This window comes from Puccinia triticina, chromosome 16A (genome assembly GCF_026914185.1).
Source record: "Puccinia triticina chromosome 16A, complete sequence".
Taxonomy (NCBI): domain Eukaryota; kingdom Fungi; phylum Basidiomycota; class Pucciniomycetes; order Pucciniales; family Pucciniaceae; genus Puccinia; species Puccinia triticina.
This window is the reverse complement of record NC_070573.1, coordinates 3,060,278-3,077,741: the sequence shown is the minus strand read 5'-3', so window position 1 is coordinate 3,077,741 and position 17,464 is coordinate 3,060,278. Positions and strand designations below refer to the sequence as shown.

The window sequence follows — 17,464 nt, the reverse complement described above, 5'->3', positions numbered from 1 at the left end:
AGTTTTGCTCCCAGGAAAACTGCTTTAGCAGTTTGCCTGTGGAGTTTTGCTCCCAGGAAAACTGCTTTAGCAGTTTGCCTGTGGAGTTTTGCTCCCAGGAAAACTGCTTTAGCAGTTTGCCTGTGGAGTTTTGCTCTCAGGAAAACTGCTTTAGCAGTTTGCCTGTGGAGTTTTGCTCTCAGGAAAACTGCTTTAGCAGTTTGCCTGTGGAGTTTTGCTCTCAGGAAAACTGCTTTAGCAGTTTGCCTGTGGAGTTTTGCTCCCAGGAAAACTGCTTTAGCAGTTTGCCTGTGGAGTTTTGCTCCCAGGAAAACTGCTTTATCAGTTTGCCTGTGGAGTTTTGCTCCCAGGAAAACTGCTTTAGCAGTTTGCCTGTGGAGTTTTGCTCCCAGGAAAACTGCTTCAGCAGTTTGCCTGTGGAGTTTTGCTCCCAGGAAAACTGCTTTAGCAGTTCTCCTGTGGAGTTTTGCTCCCAGGAAAACTGCTTTCGAAGTTTTAGCAGTTTGGCTGCAGAGTTTTGCTCTCAGGAATTGGCTAGCGCTGGCAGGTTATGACCTACATACTCGCGGAGCAGGTAAAAGCTCGCTGAGCAGGTAAAAGCTTGCCCAGAAGGTACTTTTACCTGCTCGGCCATTGGGATGAACTGCTTGCCAAGCAGGTACAGTTACAGGTACCTCCTCCGGCGCGGTTAGCAGGTCAACTGGCCAAGCAAGTAACAGCGCCGAGCAGGTACTTTTTCCCGCTTCGAAGCGGCTACAGGTATCTGCTTGAAGAGCAGGTCAACCTGCTTACCAAGCAGGTAAAAGCGCCTGCTTGGCGAGCAGGTCATCCTGATGGCCGAGCAGGTAAACGCTCGCCGAGCAGGTAAACGCTCGCCGAGCAGGTACTGTTGCCTGCGTGGCAAGCAGGATGACCCGCTGGCCGAGCCAAAACAAGTACCTGTAACTGTACCCGCCCTGCGACCTGGTTGATGGCCGAGCAGGTAAAAATACCTGCTCGACGAGTTTTCAGCCGCTCGGCGAGTAGGTAAACCTGCTCGCCCAGCAGGTACTGTTACCTCCTTGCCAATAGGATGACGTGCTGCCCGAGACGGAGTACGTTCCTGTAACTGTACCCGCCAGGTGACCAGATCATCCTGAGGGCCGAGCAGCTAAAAGTACCCGCTCGGGGAACTTTTACCTGCTCGGCGAGTAGGTCAACCTGCTCGCCGAGCAGGTACTGTTTCCTGGTCAGCAGGTCAACCCTGCTGGCCGAGTCGGAGCAAGTACCTGTAACCGTACAAGCTCGGCGAGCAGGTCATCCTGATGGCCGAGCAGGTAAAAGTACCTACTGGGCAAGCTTTTACCTGCTCGGCGAGTAGGTCAGCATGCTCGCCGAGCAGGTACTTTTAACTGCTTGGCCAGCAGGTTGACCTGCTCGCTGACCAGGTACCTGAACCTGCTTGGCCTGCAGGTTGACCTACTTAGCCAGCAGCTTGACAGGCTAACCTGCTGGCGAAGCGGGTATAAGTACCTGCTTGGCAAGCAGGCTGACCTGTTCGCCGAGCAGGTACCTTTACGTGATCGGGAAGCACTGCTCGCCAGTCTGAGCAGTCTGCTTGGACCAGCGAGCCGACTTCTTGGACCAGTGAGCAGACTGCTCCGGCCACTGTGGCTTGACGTGCTAACTGCCGGAGGGCTCCTCCCCGGGAAAGTTCTCCGAGGAGGGTGGAACAGCCGATGATTTAAAATCATCGGCTGTTGACCCACCGATGATTCGCAATCATCGGTGATTTACCCACCGATGATTTGAAATCATCGGTGATTGACCCACCAATATTCATTTTACTCGGTGGGTCCGTAACCGAGGTTTCATATCATATGAAAGCTCGCTTGACCTGTCAACCGAGCTTCCATTGCTCGGTTGGTGGCGGCCAAGGTTAACTCGGCTGGCCACTGATCGAGGAATTTAATTCGTCGGTCAGACAGCCTGCGGATTTTGGCTCGGCCGCGGACCAGCCGAGTTTGAATCGGGTGGCCAAACCCCTGGGTTACTGTCCCCCAATATCAACTCAGATGCGGATTGCATTGGATGCGCGCAACCAATGTTAAATTGGTTGTGTGCATCCCAGATTAACGGGGATGCACACATCCGAGGCTTAAATGCTGGCAGTGTATGCACTGTTGTGCAATTGGGCTTGCACAGAGTTAAAAACTGTGCGAGCACCAGATTTGTCCACCCTAACGTACGGCCGTACGTTAGGGTGGACAACAGCCTGCAGTGTTGTCACCAGAATCAACATCAATCCTCAGCTTGACTTCACGCCCCAAGGTATCCCCCGAACGCCTTGTGGCGTGAGATCAATGTAGTGCAGATTCTTGCGCGGACCGGCCACCTCTCACTCGGCCTCACACTAGTGCTTCTGTGTGGTGTTTGAAATCATCAAGACTTTCACCATATCCAGGCGTGGCAACCCAAGGCAGGTGAGCCTAGATCCAAAATGCAACCCTGGGGGCCCTCATGTCCACCTTAACGTACGGCCGTACGTTGCGGTGGACATGCAGGCCCATGGGTTTAGCAATGACGGTCACGTCATTACATGAACTACAACCAGATAATCACTCTTCATGTGAATTTCTCCCCTCCGCAGCAGACAATCGAGCATGTACACTTCTACTGCCCATCACAACCAATAACATTAGCTGCTCGCCATCAGCATAGTTTTGAGCTCCCAGATTGCTGAAGCACAGAAATCTGGGAGTTTGGACAATTCCATCAGCCACATTTCAGCTTTCACATCTTGAAGTGCTCGCCTGAGCAGATTTGGTCATCTGCCAGTGGTCTACCTGAGTGCCAAATGAAGATAGAAGGATGCAACAACGGCGATGTTGAAACCGTGAATATGTACAAAAGCCATGTGAACACCCCCTCACAAAGGCCCTATATTTCTCCTGTCACATAAAAACCGACCAATTTCAGCTCTGGGTTGTTTGTCCCACCCTCCACCCCCAATCGAGAACATCTGATTTCCCAAATCCCCTCATCCGTCCCCTCCACCACTTTCTCACTGAACCATGGAAACTGACAGTAATCCTCCCAGTTCGCCCGAACCTTATGACGAGTCATCAAAATCATCGGCTGGTACCCCACCTCCTAGTAAGAGCAACGAGCGGCCTTATAACAACCTTGAACGGAAGCTGACCCAAAAGTTCAGGTCAACAGGAACTCCAGCAGAACCTTTCACAAGGGCCACTTCCCGCACCATTGTTTGCAGAGTTTGCCTTCCAGAAATCCTCCTCAGTGCCGCCGGCCTGCTTGCGTCCTACAGAAGCCGTCCTTCCTACTGAAATACAAGAAATCAGCGCAGAGGAGTTTGGACGTTTGATTGAAGCTGCCTACCAATCAGCGGAAGAGATCCTGGCTCTCAAACTTCCTCGTAGTTGCAAAGTTGTGGCCAAAGAGCTAGCGTTGTTGCTCACCAAGAGCAAACAAAGTAAGCATCTTCAGTGAGCCCATCCAGAATCCACAGAATAACACGCTTCTCGCACAACTGACGCAGTAGCCATTCTAAGCAGAGTGGGAAGAATCCGGGGCTCTGCAAGACGAGGAGGACATCAAAATCTCTCCCTCATCCAACATTGTTGCTTCAACATCCAAGCAGGTCACACTACCCCGCAAAAGTCGCAGACGCAAACGATCCAACAAAGGCAAAGGCCTTAAGCCCGTGGATCTCCTTGTCAAGTCAAAATCCAACACCAACATTGATGCAGATTGGAGCCAGCCTCCTGCCGCAGGAACAACTCTAGGCAGTATGGCGAGTCAAGCGCCAAGTGACGCTTCACCTTCAACTGCTAACGCAGCAACAAGGCCACTGGCACACGACACCACCACCACCGGACCAACGGAAGGCTGGGGTTCACCTCTTGTTGATCCGTCACCTGCACGCTGGCCCAACGTTGACGAGTCCGGTCCATCCGACATGGCGCCGCAGCCAAATTTGCCAGACAAAGAGCTTGCACTGCAACCACACGGCTCCTCTAGTTCGAACCTTGCTCCAATACCTGAAGAAGACAAACCAGCCGGACCCAATCCCACCCCTCTCTTCACTCCGGATGATTCCGACGGCACTGCTCCTGGCACAGCTCCCAGTCAAGCAACATTGGGAACAGCTCACTCCAACCCCTCTGGGACACAGGAGGCCAATCACTGCCCAGGCCGTCTTTTGCTGACAATTATCAAATCAGACGATATACAACGGCAAGTGGTCAGCATCAACCAACATGTCGACGGAACCAAACCAAACTGGGAAAAATACCAGACAACTTGGAACTTTCTGTTGTCCCTTCTTTGCAACTGTGCAAGGGCCGCCAACAATGCACCTCCGGAGCCTCCAACATACGATTTCCAAAGAACATCGTGTTCCTATGCATCCTGGATGCAGACTATCAGCTCCCACGGTGAGATGCCATTTCTCTCCATCTCCATCCATCCCTCCGGCAGCGTGAAAGCACTGAGACCAATTATCTTTCCCTTCAGCCAACCAATTCCTATCCTACTCTACCAACAAGCAATGGTATTGCCCCAATTCTCTCGATTTTCCGCTTCTTACCAGCTTTGCGAACAAGGAAAAAACGCTAGCACCGGGACAGTTCATCGACCCAACATCCGGAGTCTACCATTGTTTGTTTCTTGTATCGGTTGCTTCACCCTCCTCAACATGCGCGCACCGAGTGGGCGAGGTTGGTTGCTGCCTCTGTAGAGCTAATGGCCAACAACATTTTCAAGCCAAGCCAAGTCAACTCCAGTTGTGAAACCAATCACATCACTCGCGGGGTTGAAGCTCTCTCTTATCTTGATGCCGTCAAAAATTTGTCATCAAGCTTTGATCTGCCACAAGAACGTCAGGACTCTTCCTCCCAACCCGCCAAGCGTTTGCACTCAGTAGATTTTCTACACGAATTCTGCAAGATCATTCTTGATGTCTTGATGGCATATATAATCTTCCAAACACATTCTCTGAGCAACGCACCTTTAACTCAGGCCAAAAAGAAGAGAATCACCCGTGCCAATCAAATCCCCTCACCCACATCAACACACACCGTCTTGAACGTCGAGAAAAACTCATCAGAATTGTCCAAGATTTCAGAAGATTCTGCTCAAAGTCTCCAACAATACCAACGAAAGCAAAACTTTTAGCCCCTTGTTTACTTTGTCCTTGGTGGGGTTCGTGGGCTTTTCATCACCTCAAGGGACCATTGAACCGCAGGAGTTTCAGGATGCATGTCTATGATCCAAGCAATGTCCATTATTAAACAGCACTCCACCACACCGCACGCTCCAGACGAGCCAATATGGAAGAACCTCTCAGCATACCTTGTTCGGATCTTCACCCCTGCCTTTCAGTCATCCGGGAGTATCTGCCCACTGGCCAGCATGCAAGTCCCAACCAAGATGGAGCTGGCTCACGCCATCACGAATGACTTTCTGAACCAGTGGAGGACCTGGAACCCAAGCTCCCCATTCCTTCTCCCGTACACATCTCGCAAAATTACACCACCATGAATGACTGTTATTTCCTTCCAAGTTGTTGTATATTCAAGTGCAAATCAAATTAAGATTTCTCAGTATTTTTCTAGTAGACTGTAGCTTTGGTAAACCAAACCCATGTGGTTCCTATGCGCTCCATGCTACCTCGATGTTGCCCCACCTGGGACTCTAACTTGTTGATTGCCTCATGCACACTGGCCCAGGAGAATCAATCCACTATGTATTGTTCCTGTGGGTCAAACAGGACTGATTCCGTGTATCTGCACTAGTAGTGGTGTTGTGAGGATGAAAAAATTCTGTGCAAGTCTCATCAAGAATGGGTACTAGTGACGTGGTAAAATTCCTGGCTTTCGGGGGCCGCTGAGACTAATCATTCACACAACCGGCATCTCAATACACGCAATAGGTTGGTAGAGAAGAAGCTACATCATTTAATTAAAAAAGAGACACAAAGGCACCGGCGGAACGATGAAATGTGGTGCTGTGAAGCGTTAGAAATTCTTCTGATGAGCTCTCTTGCGCGGCTTTTGTCTGATCTTTGCAGGTGCCTTCCAATCTTTGACTTGGAGATTAAAGCGGGTTTTTGGACTGTGCCTCAGGGTGTATCTGGTTCTCTCGAATCGTTGGAGTATGGACGAATGCTCAACCTGTAAGATACTCAAGTCAGAAACATGATGCAGAGCATGTAAAATCACTGCGGAGACTCAGCTTACACCCAAGGCAAGCATTGTACTGCCAGAACGTGACGCTTTGGCTGCCACACCTCTGAACCTCACGCCATCCCCACGTCAAAGCAACTGAAAACACTTGTGAGCTTGTCCATGGGTTGCTGAAAGCTTTATGTGACCAAGGTTATACTTCATCACAAAATGTCAGTACTCGACAAAATCAACTCAGTACACATTTCGTTGACGGGGGACAGGAAGATACTGACTAATTTCATTTCCTGATCCACAACTTCAATCCACCCCACGCAACCAACCGCGACATTCATGTGGACCTTAACGATGTAGACTGTCCCAAACGCATGGGTATTCTCGAATTCGTGAGCAAGGGGAAAGTAGCCTCGGTGGACTTGCCAAGATGAGCGCTCTACAAGAATTACAGGGTGACTAGGATCAGGGTAAACAACAAGTTGGCCGGAAAAGAAGACTTGGGTGCACATGTCGTAGAGTATTGGAGGAATCGTTGACGCTGAAGACTTTAGGACAACTTTGTACTCTTGGTAGGCCAACAATGGTTTATCTGGAGGGATCTGAAAGGAAGTGATACAAGTTATAATGTGGATTGCATCTCCTACTAGTCGGATGTTTCTTGGATTGGTATTAGAAAGATGAATGTTACCAGCAACCTCAATCATTTTTTCGAAATGAGCGGACACTAATTTCAGAATGGCTCTACCTCTCCTCGTCGAGCTTAAAAGGAAGCAGTTGAAAACAGATACCTGGAACGAGTTCCCCCACAAGACAACACAGACCCATGGGAGTTGTTGGTGCCAGTGGGGCCTTTGATTGTCCATGGCACTGCCAGCATAATTGGCTGGGTTGAGGTTATCCCAGTTAAACTGGGATGAAATCAACCAATTTAAACTTGGTTGATCTCAACTGATGAAACATAAATCCAAGGTACCCCCCTTGGGTTTATATTTCCTTGGATGAGATCAACCCATTTAAAATTGGTTGAGTGCATCCCAGTTAAACTGGGATGACTTCATCCCAGCCAAATATGCTGGCAGTGTGGGCATCAAAGGGAAATGCACTTTTGAGGGGGTCTACATAACTCAGAACTGTGTTTGCTTTTATTGCATGTGGTTGGATAAGTGCAGGAGTCCAGTCGTCTCCACTTCCCTTTGAGTCAGGGTGTACCAATACTGTCCAAATACTTGCCTTCACCATGGATTTACCCACTATTGACCTGGATTTGTGCGGGATTTGGATTGCCGTGAATCTCTACTCTCCCCCCTGCCTTTCAAATTTCAACTCTTTGCTTGAACAAGTCGGACATCAGTTTTCAGCATGCAGGTGTAGTTTGGGCTAATGATGTCAGGTCTGGTTTGAAGAGGCATGTCCACCTTAACGTACGGCCGTTCATTAGGGTGGACATCCCCGGATGTGACTTAATGTGCCTATCTCCTGTGTCTGGCTTCCTTTGTCATACATGTTCTGATGGAATGCCGCAAAATTTGTGAAGGCATTCATTTCTTCCATAATCTGCCAGGGAACTTCCAACAGGCAATTCAGTGCCGTTCATCACTATGTGCTCAGAACAGCACGGTTCTACACTGTCATCTTTTCATGCCCTTCCACCTTCAACCACATCAACAAATTGCCATCTTGCAACCTCTGAACTTGCACTCTACGAAAGGAACTTGTTGTCCTGGAGCACAAGATACCAAAAGTATGATGTCAGGTGGCAGAAAGGAAAATCTGCTGTGCAACACAAAGCCCAGGTTGACAGAAAACAAAGCCCAGGATGATGGCCTATGTGCTCATTTCCTGAGGGGCATATTGGATCAATAGCTGAGTGAGCATCCCCCTGCCTCCTGCACACCTCACATCCCTGTCGTGACTGTTTTCATCATTCTGAAGCGCCACAATTACAAGAAAGTTCAATCACCCTTTTTGGGACTTCTTTGACTGTTTATTAACTGAATAAGCAGAGTAGGGGTCCAGGAGCACGCTATGAAAATTTCTAGCTGGGACCACACACTGCCCCATGACATTCAGTAGACCATCATGGAACAGGAGTCTGCCATACCTTAAGCCGTGAGTTAAATTCTCACCCCCCTGATACCGAATAAATGCTCTCTCAGCTGTGCCACAGGTTTTTCACAACGGTTTCAACACCGCCTTAAAGCGGGTAGTCTTGATTTAGTGCACCATACAATACCCACTAATGTGCCTCACTTCAGGGGTGCCATTGTTTGTGCCACTGCCACCAATTTTGACTTCAGGCATAGTATGTCTGGGAGTAGACACTGGTCCCAGGTGGTCCCAAAGAGGGAACATATCTGAGATTGGCAATTTGTGTTGCCCATGAGACTGAAAGCATTTTGGGATGGTTGTGAGTATTCTGTGAAAGGCATGCAGGTATGGCCTCCCTTTTTCATGCTGGATTTCAAGCAGGAAAACACACATGAGTGAAACATCGGACAAATTAGCTGTTCATGTGATGTGCAAGGGACTTTGTTGTAGAATTGAGCTTACCCTGTGGTGGCAGTTTACTCGTCTAGAGGGACATCTGCAGGGAGCATGACACCACAGGTCTGGGCAGACACTCCTAGATGATGTTGGGAATTTACATGCTGTGACTCTGAGATAATTGGTCAAGCAGGCCAAGCTGATAGAAAGTGCGGTCTCAAGGTCAAATTTCCATGCATTTGATACCCATTCTAAATTCCGGAAATAAACCACTTTCTTTAAACTGGCATAACTCTGTTGGGTGTTCAAGCACACACCGCTTCTTGGGCACCATCCTGCATGAAAGGATGTGCCTCTTTGTGCCCAATTGGCAACATCATTTTTCACCATTGTGCTTCATCCAAAATTAGTAAATCTGTGCCAGGTGCCTGTGTAGTGTGAGACGTGAGTTACATGATTGCGCCTGCTGAGTCTGTCAGATTTCAGGAGCAACTTCTTCCCCTGAGTTTGACTTCACCGTTGAAAAATGTTTCTGTGCCCTTAGAGAAATTCATGTCATCCACTCTAGAACAAGGAGTAAACCCGGGAAAGATTCAACCTACAACAGAGGCACAAGAAGCCTTCTACTTGATCCCATGAAATGTGGTTCAAAAGGAAAACCATTAGCACATAACCCAATGCTCAAGGACATTCCATGTGCCTTCAAGGCAGAACAAGTTGGGGAGTTCAGGTGTGCTCATTCCATGCTGCCATCACAAAACAATCATTCTTCCCGCCACTGTAAACCTCCGGGAGTGAAACTTGCAATTAGCTTGGCAGTGGCAGGATTATTTATTCTTCATCTGTATTGAAATCTAACCCACTCCATCACAGCAACTCCCACCCAAACAGGGCAGACAGATGGGGAGACAAGTGGAACTGGTATCTGGCTGGTCTGGTACAAAATCCGGCCCAAGTTGGAGGTTGATACTCATGCAATTATGGTGGTTAACATAACCAGCTCAAAATCTAGGGCTTCCTAGGTGCCAATGAACAGGATTGAAACATGCTACAACGAGTTTGAAGGACTCCTCATGACAATATGTCATTGGTGGACACGTAAGGCCCAAAAAGCTGAATTTAGACAAGGAGAATTTCAGTAGAGGAGAGTGTGCAAACATGGTCCAGCTGTGCCACTTATTTGGCAGTGCCTCAGTTCAGCTTGTGCCACTGCTAGTGTGTCAATGTCATCTTGAAAGAATGAATGCTAACAGGTCTCTCAGTCTGATCCGCCAGGTAGCCTTGACAATTTGTGTGTGAGTCTCTGGGGACCAGAAATGGTGTTTATGACTACCAAGTAGGAAACAGGTTCCGTGGGCATTACTAGCTTCAGGAACATAGATTGAGAAAGATGCTCATCTCACGACTCGTCTCCAAAATTTCCGCTTGCTTGGGTGTCATTAGGTCGCCAGGGTGAACCAGCAATCCAAAGGGTGAACATTTAAATAGCTGCAGGTGAAGTTACAGATGAGATTGGCTTGCTGCCAAAACAACAACATCATTGACACATGCATGAGTCACTCATGGAGCCACAGTTGATATACCACAGGGTTCCAGAAGAAAGTCATGGTTGGGCACTCTCTAGACAGTGCCACACTTTCTTCCCTGGTGTGTGTCTTGACGGGTGGGTGGGTGGTGCGAAAAAAGGGAAGTGTTTCTCCAGGGAAAGCAGCACAACGAAGATAGGCTGAAACGGCGTGAAGGGAAACCTGCCGCCTTCGGCATCTTCATTGTCCTCCTTATGAAGGCTTCTGCTTTCCCAGGAGGAAAGATCTAGGCTCTGGAAGTCTTGCCTTAGACCTTGCTGGCCTGAATCGGCGCTGGTCTCATGGCGTCATCACCACTCTGGGATATTCCCATGGTGATCACACTACCTACGGGCATGACGTTAGTCAATCCTGTATCTAACTATCTGGGGTTTGTCGGGTCCTCAGAACTTCGACTCAGGTAGCCTCTGGCGCGTTTCTGCAGCTGCATGGACACCGGGGCCCTTGGAGCTGCGCTCTGCGGTCACCTCCCATGATATTTATTCAGGAAAAGATAGAGGTGAAGCAAATTGTATATGTCACATACAGTTTAGGGTGGTAATTGGGCTGCATCTGAATGTTCTGACTGAAAATAAGGAACACATGGTTCACACAGGCCACACTTGGTATCATTTAAGATAGACTGAGTTTTTAATCCTGTGCGGATGGGCTGGGTCTGAGTTGTCTATCCTTGCCAGAGCCCATACCTGTAAGGGTGTTTTTTTTCCCTGCAGCGGCGCAGGCGCCTTGGCCTCTAGTACCATATAAACCTGTAAATTTGTAAACATTTAAGACTATTGAATTTACTATGATGGAAAATTGTGAATAAGATGTGAGAACAGATTGAAGAAGTGAGGAGCATAGTCAGTTTTGGTTGTTGATTTGATACAACAGAATTTCACTTGCTAGTCTCTAGTCTCAATGCAAGAGGTTGCAGGGGGGGGGGGGGGGGAAGTTGACTGAGTTTAGGGTTCAAACCCGTAAATTTCAGATGCAAGTGAGAATTGACTGTCTTGCTGTGTATTCAGATTCCAGAATGAGAAATCAAGGTTTAGAGCTGGCCCCTAGTACCCATTAGCGGGCACTAGGCACCTGTGGGCGGGTACCTGTTGGAGTGCGCAGGTACCTGCCGGCAGGTGAGGTGCGGGTCTCCAGTTTGAGGGGAAATTCAGGCAGGTATCCGCACCTGCAGCAGGTAACCGGGCGGAAAATGCCAGTTTTTGAGCTATATTTGGCCTCTAGTGCCCATTGGCGGGTACTTTCAGGCTTGGGTGATGCCAAGAGAAGGACTTCTCTTCTACAGCCATTCCAAAAAAGCTTGGCTTTGTTGGAAGGAATTTCCACCCAAACTTTGTATTGGATTTGCCAATAATCACTGGCAAGGTTGGACATATGTATATTCATGCCCTCCTCATTCTTATATGCAGGGTGCATATACAGCAGCCAGATGCCCTCAATCATCTTGTTCCTTTCATTTTTTCCTAATTCTGAGTTCAGAATTGAGCGATTTGGCTGATTCTACCCTGGATGGCATTCTGATCATGGTTGCGAGGTTGGAAGGTGCTGGTCCCAGCGGCCGGCGTGTTTTTCTTTTGCTACCGAACGGCTTGATTGGTGGGATCCTGCAAGCAACTGTGCTCGCAGGTCAGGATATCATGTGTCCAACCTTGATGTTGGATGCACATACATTGGCAAATCCAGAACAAATTTCCAGCGGAAATTCCTTCCAAAGAAGCCAAGATTTTTTGGAATGGCTGTAGCTACACCAGCAACGGTGTTCAGTAGTGCGCAGAGGAGCTCAAGATACAAAAGTAATGATATTATTTTTAGATGATGTTTAACAGAGGGGACACGAGCGCGTGGGGTATTTAAGTGCCCTCCGGAGTGCTACAGGGCGTGCTGGGCAGGGGTGCTTAGGTGCCTGTACTTCTGGGGCCTGCAAAGCAAGGGTATTTGAACTTTACAGTTCCCAGGACTATTGGAGATAACTCCAATAAGATAAAAGGAAAAAAACTAGGCCTCACTTGATGGAGGGAATCCTGAGACAAAAGGCAGGAATCAAGTCAGGTTTCAGCAAAGAGCAGCGGATGATCACGTCAGAAATTGGCGGGGTTGGAGCTGGCTATGTGATGAAGATATTGACGATTCTTGGGGGCCTTTACTCACTCGAAGGTCCTCCTTTTATATTCTTTTCCGTGCACTAAGAGGCAAAGGATCTTTGAATAGATCTCTTTTTCTGTTTCCTAGTGTCGTACCTGCTTGGCCGGAGTTGGATCAGAGTTTCCTCTACTACTCTGGCCAAGTAGACTTGGTCAGGCTATTATTGGTCATGGGCCAGGCTGGATTCTCCAGATCATCTTGGCCCCTAACGTGGGAGCGGCCTCATCGCTGTTTTCAGGGTAGTTCTTGTGATGTATTAATCACGAGAGGGATTGAAGCTTGCTGTCTTTTCTGGAATACTCGTGATCTATAGATCACGAGTTTGTTATAAGATTCTTAAGTAATCTTCTGAATCCTGAAACATCTGCGATAACGACCGCGCCTGGTTGCAGTCTTTGCAGGCCTAAACTACCTCTTCACCAATCTTGATGGCTTGGTTTCTTGAGGTTGTGTCTTGAGTTTCGCAGGATTCTCAGCTCCAGATCTCCTGGTATTTACCAGGTCTCTGGGGCCAAGACTACATATTAGTCATTTTTCTTTTTGCTAGATCTTGCGAGGTCTTGGAGTATGGTATTTTCCCAGCTACGCGACCTCCATTCAAAGTACAAGATCCAAGCTCTCATGCAGCTTCTTGTTAGACCCTCTGGTGCATTATCTTACTCATAATCTTATGAGTAACTTGTCATCTAACTCCCCCCTCTGTCTTAACAAAGTACATAGTTCTTGAGGGGCTAGAGATAGGTAGTTTGTCTCTATTCTTATTTACTGAGGTGCGGCGTTCCTGCGCTGGTGCTCATATATAATATTACATTTTAAAACAATTTTTATTTTTATTTTTATTTTTATCTTTTTCTTATGCGGTGCTATTGCGCTGCAGTTTATTTAAATTAACTAGAGGCCAAAGCGGCTTCGCCGCTGCAGGGGAGCAGGTCATGTCCAATCTTCTCTATCTCTCCCATGTTCAAAGTCAAGCCAGATTCATTAGCCAGCCCCTCCCCCCCCCCCCCCCCCCCCCATTGAAGAAAAAGTGTGTGCCTGGGTGCAAGGGTGTGGGGTGGGAGCAGCCATGGGCCACTGCACTTCACTAATGCTGTTGGACAATAACTGTTAGCGTAGCCATTTTATTGACTCCCAAATTCATGTTGTTTGTTATATCTGGTACAAGTATCCATAATAGCAATAACAAGAAATAACAGCAATAACAACAATGACATGCCTTTTATTGCTACTAACAGGATAAAATAACAGTTATTGCTGTTATCTATCACTGTTTCCTGGGCAAGTTCCTGTATTTTTAGCAAAAAGATAAGATCACAGAAAACATTGAAATTGTTAGCTGGTTTTGGCTACACTACACTACACTAACAAATAATGTTAGTGTATTGGCCCACTTTTGGTGGGAGGATTTAAGGTTATGACAAGAATATTCATTGGGGAACTTGGAATAAGATGGGAATTTCTAGGTTCAAGGAACAGCCGGGGAAAAGATGTTATCCCAGCTTCCCAGATCAACTGGTTTACTCTGTGACAGTATTTCATGATGTGTTCATCTTTTTGAATGATGACTTTATGATATTTATAACCCAGGTCAATTTGTATATGGTGCAAAAAATAACTTAACAATGGATGGAATTTAATTATCTAAAATTGCCAACCAATACAAAACCAAGGAGCATGTTATATAAAACATGCCTGTATCATGATTCATTAGATGAAATTGTGGGGAGCCATCCAATTCTCCAATACAGTTGGCTGCTGCTTTGATAGCTACGGGATTGGAGACATCACCTTGATACATCCGCCCTTGATACATCAGCAGACAAAGAGAGAAAAAATAAGCCAGAGAAAAATGGAGAAGCGGAGATTGAGTAGCTGAAGAGTGGGGCAAACCAATATCAAGGACAACGACGGTCATGTATTTGACGGCAAGGTCTCCCCGAGTACCTTGCCCAGACCATTGCTGCCGCCGGTGAGGAGGAAAACCTGATCATTCCAGTCAATCTGATCGCGCGACCGGCACTGGTTCCTCCAGGCTTGCAAGCTCCAACAGACGGTCGTGCGGAGGATCACGCAGGCCATGAGCGGACCGACGAGTCGCAGAACACAGTGGCATCAATCTTCTGGTTGAAGCTGCGTGAAGTTGATCGCGGGCTGAGCTTGGTTGAACAAGGTGGGGGAAGGTGCGGGGGGCAGAGAAACGGGGGGGGGATTGTGTAGCTCGTGGTTCTCCATGTATGTAGGCGGATTTTGGGATCTCCTTCCGTTGGCGTAGCAGATTGGTTTTGGTGTGGGCCTTAGCCCCGCCCTTCTCAACTAAAGTTTAGGATGAAAGATCAGACGGAGCGAGAGGGTGAGGAAGAATGTTAGATGGTGGAGCGCAAGATGATGAGTTTAAATGTCAGGTTTTAAGTCATACATACCCCCTTTCGCCAAATGCGATCGATCCGGATCAATCAACAATGTACCTGTTGTTCGCATAGTAAACAACTTCAGAACTCTGAGAATGAAATTTAATCTGCCAGCAGGTTAAGTGTGGAGGTGGTTCTGTTCCGCTCGAGGTTATTTTAAGGAGCTAGGCTGGCTTCAATTTCTATCACCTGATCGCCCGAGGGGCAAAGCTGACATACACGCGCATCGGACTCATTCCCGGCTCGCTTGACGCAGGCATCTGAGGATTGTTAAGAATGCCCATCAAGCGGAGTGCACCCAGTGTAGGCATCGGAGAACAAGCACTCCTCAGTTATTCCCCTGGGATGCGCGTACGGAAAGTTAGGTCCCAGGGAGACTCCAGAGTTTTTTTTTTTTGCGAGGCGGAATGGTACATCCCCAAATCAGAATAAGTGCGGTTTCTTTGTGCATCAGAAGCACACCACCTCCAATCGACGCGTCTCGCCGCGAGGGGCGTGAGGTATACACAATAAGGAAAGGCTCTGCGAACTGAAAGGAGACGAGAGAGAAGCAGCGATATTCCACTTACGAGGCTTGCGAGGTTATGTACAGCTAGGAGCTGCCTCCTTCGGGGCGGTGTCGAGTCTACCAAGTGGAGAAGACACCTCTGGAGTCGAGCTTCTCGGGTTATTTTTCTGACCGGCCGCAAGGAATGGGCCAGAAAGAGTGCAGCGTTTCTGGACACAGAGTCAATCGCGAAGCGGCGGGAAAGAGTGCCGAAAAGAAGATCAGTACTTCTTGCTGCGAGGACAAGACACGGCTGCAAGCTAGCTCTCCTTACTTGAGCTGTTGGTGATCACGGCTGAGGGGATGGAGCAGTTGGGGTTGAAGTCAGAGGGGCATGAGCGGCGTGGGCGGCATGAGGAGGAGCGGGTGGGGATGATGTCTGGCGGACGAAGCTGGGTGACCTGGGCCGTACGCTGTAATGGTGGTGCGGCAGTTTGATCAGCCTTCAGCGTCATGTTTCTGTCCACGTCAGTGGCGAGGCCCCAAGGGTACGGTGGGCATTGGTGTGACATTGACAAGGAGGTCGCGACGCTGGATCCGGCTATGAAGAGTCTTGCAAGAAGGGTTTCTTGGCGGGGCTTGCTTCATCTTGCCTGGATGCCTTGTGACGGTTGAGAAGCCAACTGCTTGATTGAACAAGAATGGCCAAGGCAGTGGAGACGGTCCGTGGGGGTTGGTTTTGTCTGTGGCGTTTATGTAGTTGAGCTGGCAACGAGTGCGGCTGGATAACAACTACCCAGTGGAAAAAGGTCGAGCGGGTATATAAGGCAGCCACCATGTCCAGCAGGAATGTCCCCCAGGGGTTCCGGTTTCGTCCGCCCCCTCCCTGGAAGCCCCCTAGTTGCTTGATTAGGCCCCTCCTTGACAGCTCTTTCACAGAGTCTTTCACCACCGGCCCTTTTTTGCTTGTTGCTCCGGCACAGCTGGAGGGTCATCCATAGGGCCTTTGGGTCTTTGGGGATATTTTCAACTGCTCTCAAAATTGTGTGCTCTTCTGTTGTGTTATTTTTGAATTGGAAATACGCCAAAACTTAGATCTAGGTTTCCACATTTGTGTGGATTTAAGAAACTTGGATTTACATAAAAAGGTTAGCTGGGCTCTACTTAATATAGTAGCCCGGCTGACAGGTACTAGGCGCCTGTAGGAAGGTACCCGTTGGAGTGTGCAGGTACGGGTGTGGGTGTCCAGTTCGAGGGGAAATTCAGGCAGGTACCCGCACCTGCCACGGGTACCCGGGTACAAAGTGCCAGCTCTACCACGGGTGAGATCATTCATAATTCAACATCCTGCACCGTCTTGATTGCAAACACCCAACACCTGTCCAGTTCTTTATTGGTCTAGTCCATTGTGGTGACGGAAACATAAGAGACTGGTCAATTAAACCCTCCTCTGATTTACCAGCAATTAATAGAGATACACAGAAATAGTATAATTGATACACAGGCTCATAACCTGTGGTGACTGAAACCAATAATATTGTAATGAACAACGGGAACAAGCTCTGCAGCTTGTTTCCCAGCCATAAACATAGTCTTAGGGCAGGCAAGTGTCACTATATGTAACCTAACTGTTTAGGTTACAACATCCATAAAGCACACTTCCCAAACCTCCTTCCAGTCCAGGTTGCTTAGGTCCACTTCAAAGGCCACCTTCCAATGTTCCCGTTCAACTGGCTTTTGTGCCTGCTTGTAGTTTTTTGGCACTCCTGCTGCAAAGAATCCACAATTGAGCAGGACTTCATTAACAATGAACTCTTCCTGTTCAAATGCAATATGGTACAAAAATCTCCCAAAAAATAGTGTTTGCTACTGGGTCAGTAGTAAAAGTGATGGGCCACTCAACTATGTTACACTACATTCCAATATATGTTAGTTTATCAGCTTTGCGTAGTTACTGACACAGTGCCATTAGCTGTAGCGCCCGCTACTGGCCGCTAAGCCACACTAAGAGGCACTAACAACACTATCAGCTTTTTTAGTGGTTGAATAGTACTGCTAGCGCTGATAGCGGCAATAGAGGCTGTCAGCCTTAGAGTCATCACAGCTGACCTAAAAGCTGCCTGTTCTATCTTTGTTACATATAAATTACTTTATATCCTTTTCATCTTAAGAGATAAC

General features: G+C 48.1%; 1 protein-coding gene across 1 annotated transcript; it reads right to left on the bottom strand.

Annotated features, from left to right (window-relative positions):
- Positions 1 to 14,503: 14,503 nt before the first annotated feature.
- Positions 14,504 to 15,110, bottom strand: PtA15_16A306 (uncharacterized protein; the record flags this gene model as incomplete). Its single annotated transcript, XM_053163983.1, has 2 exons — positions 14,504 to 14,704; positions 15,015 to 15,110. The coding sequence occupies 2 exons, from the start codon at positions 15,108 to 15,110 to the stop codon at positions 14,504 to 14,506; spliced, it is 297 nt and encodes a 98-aa protein (XP_053027953.1).
- Positions 15,111 to 17,464: the final 2,354 nt, after the last annotated feature.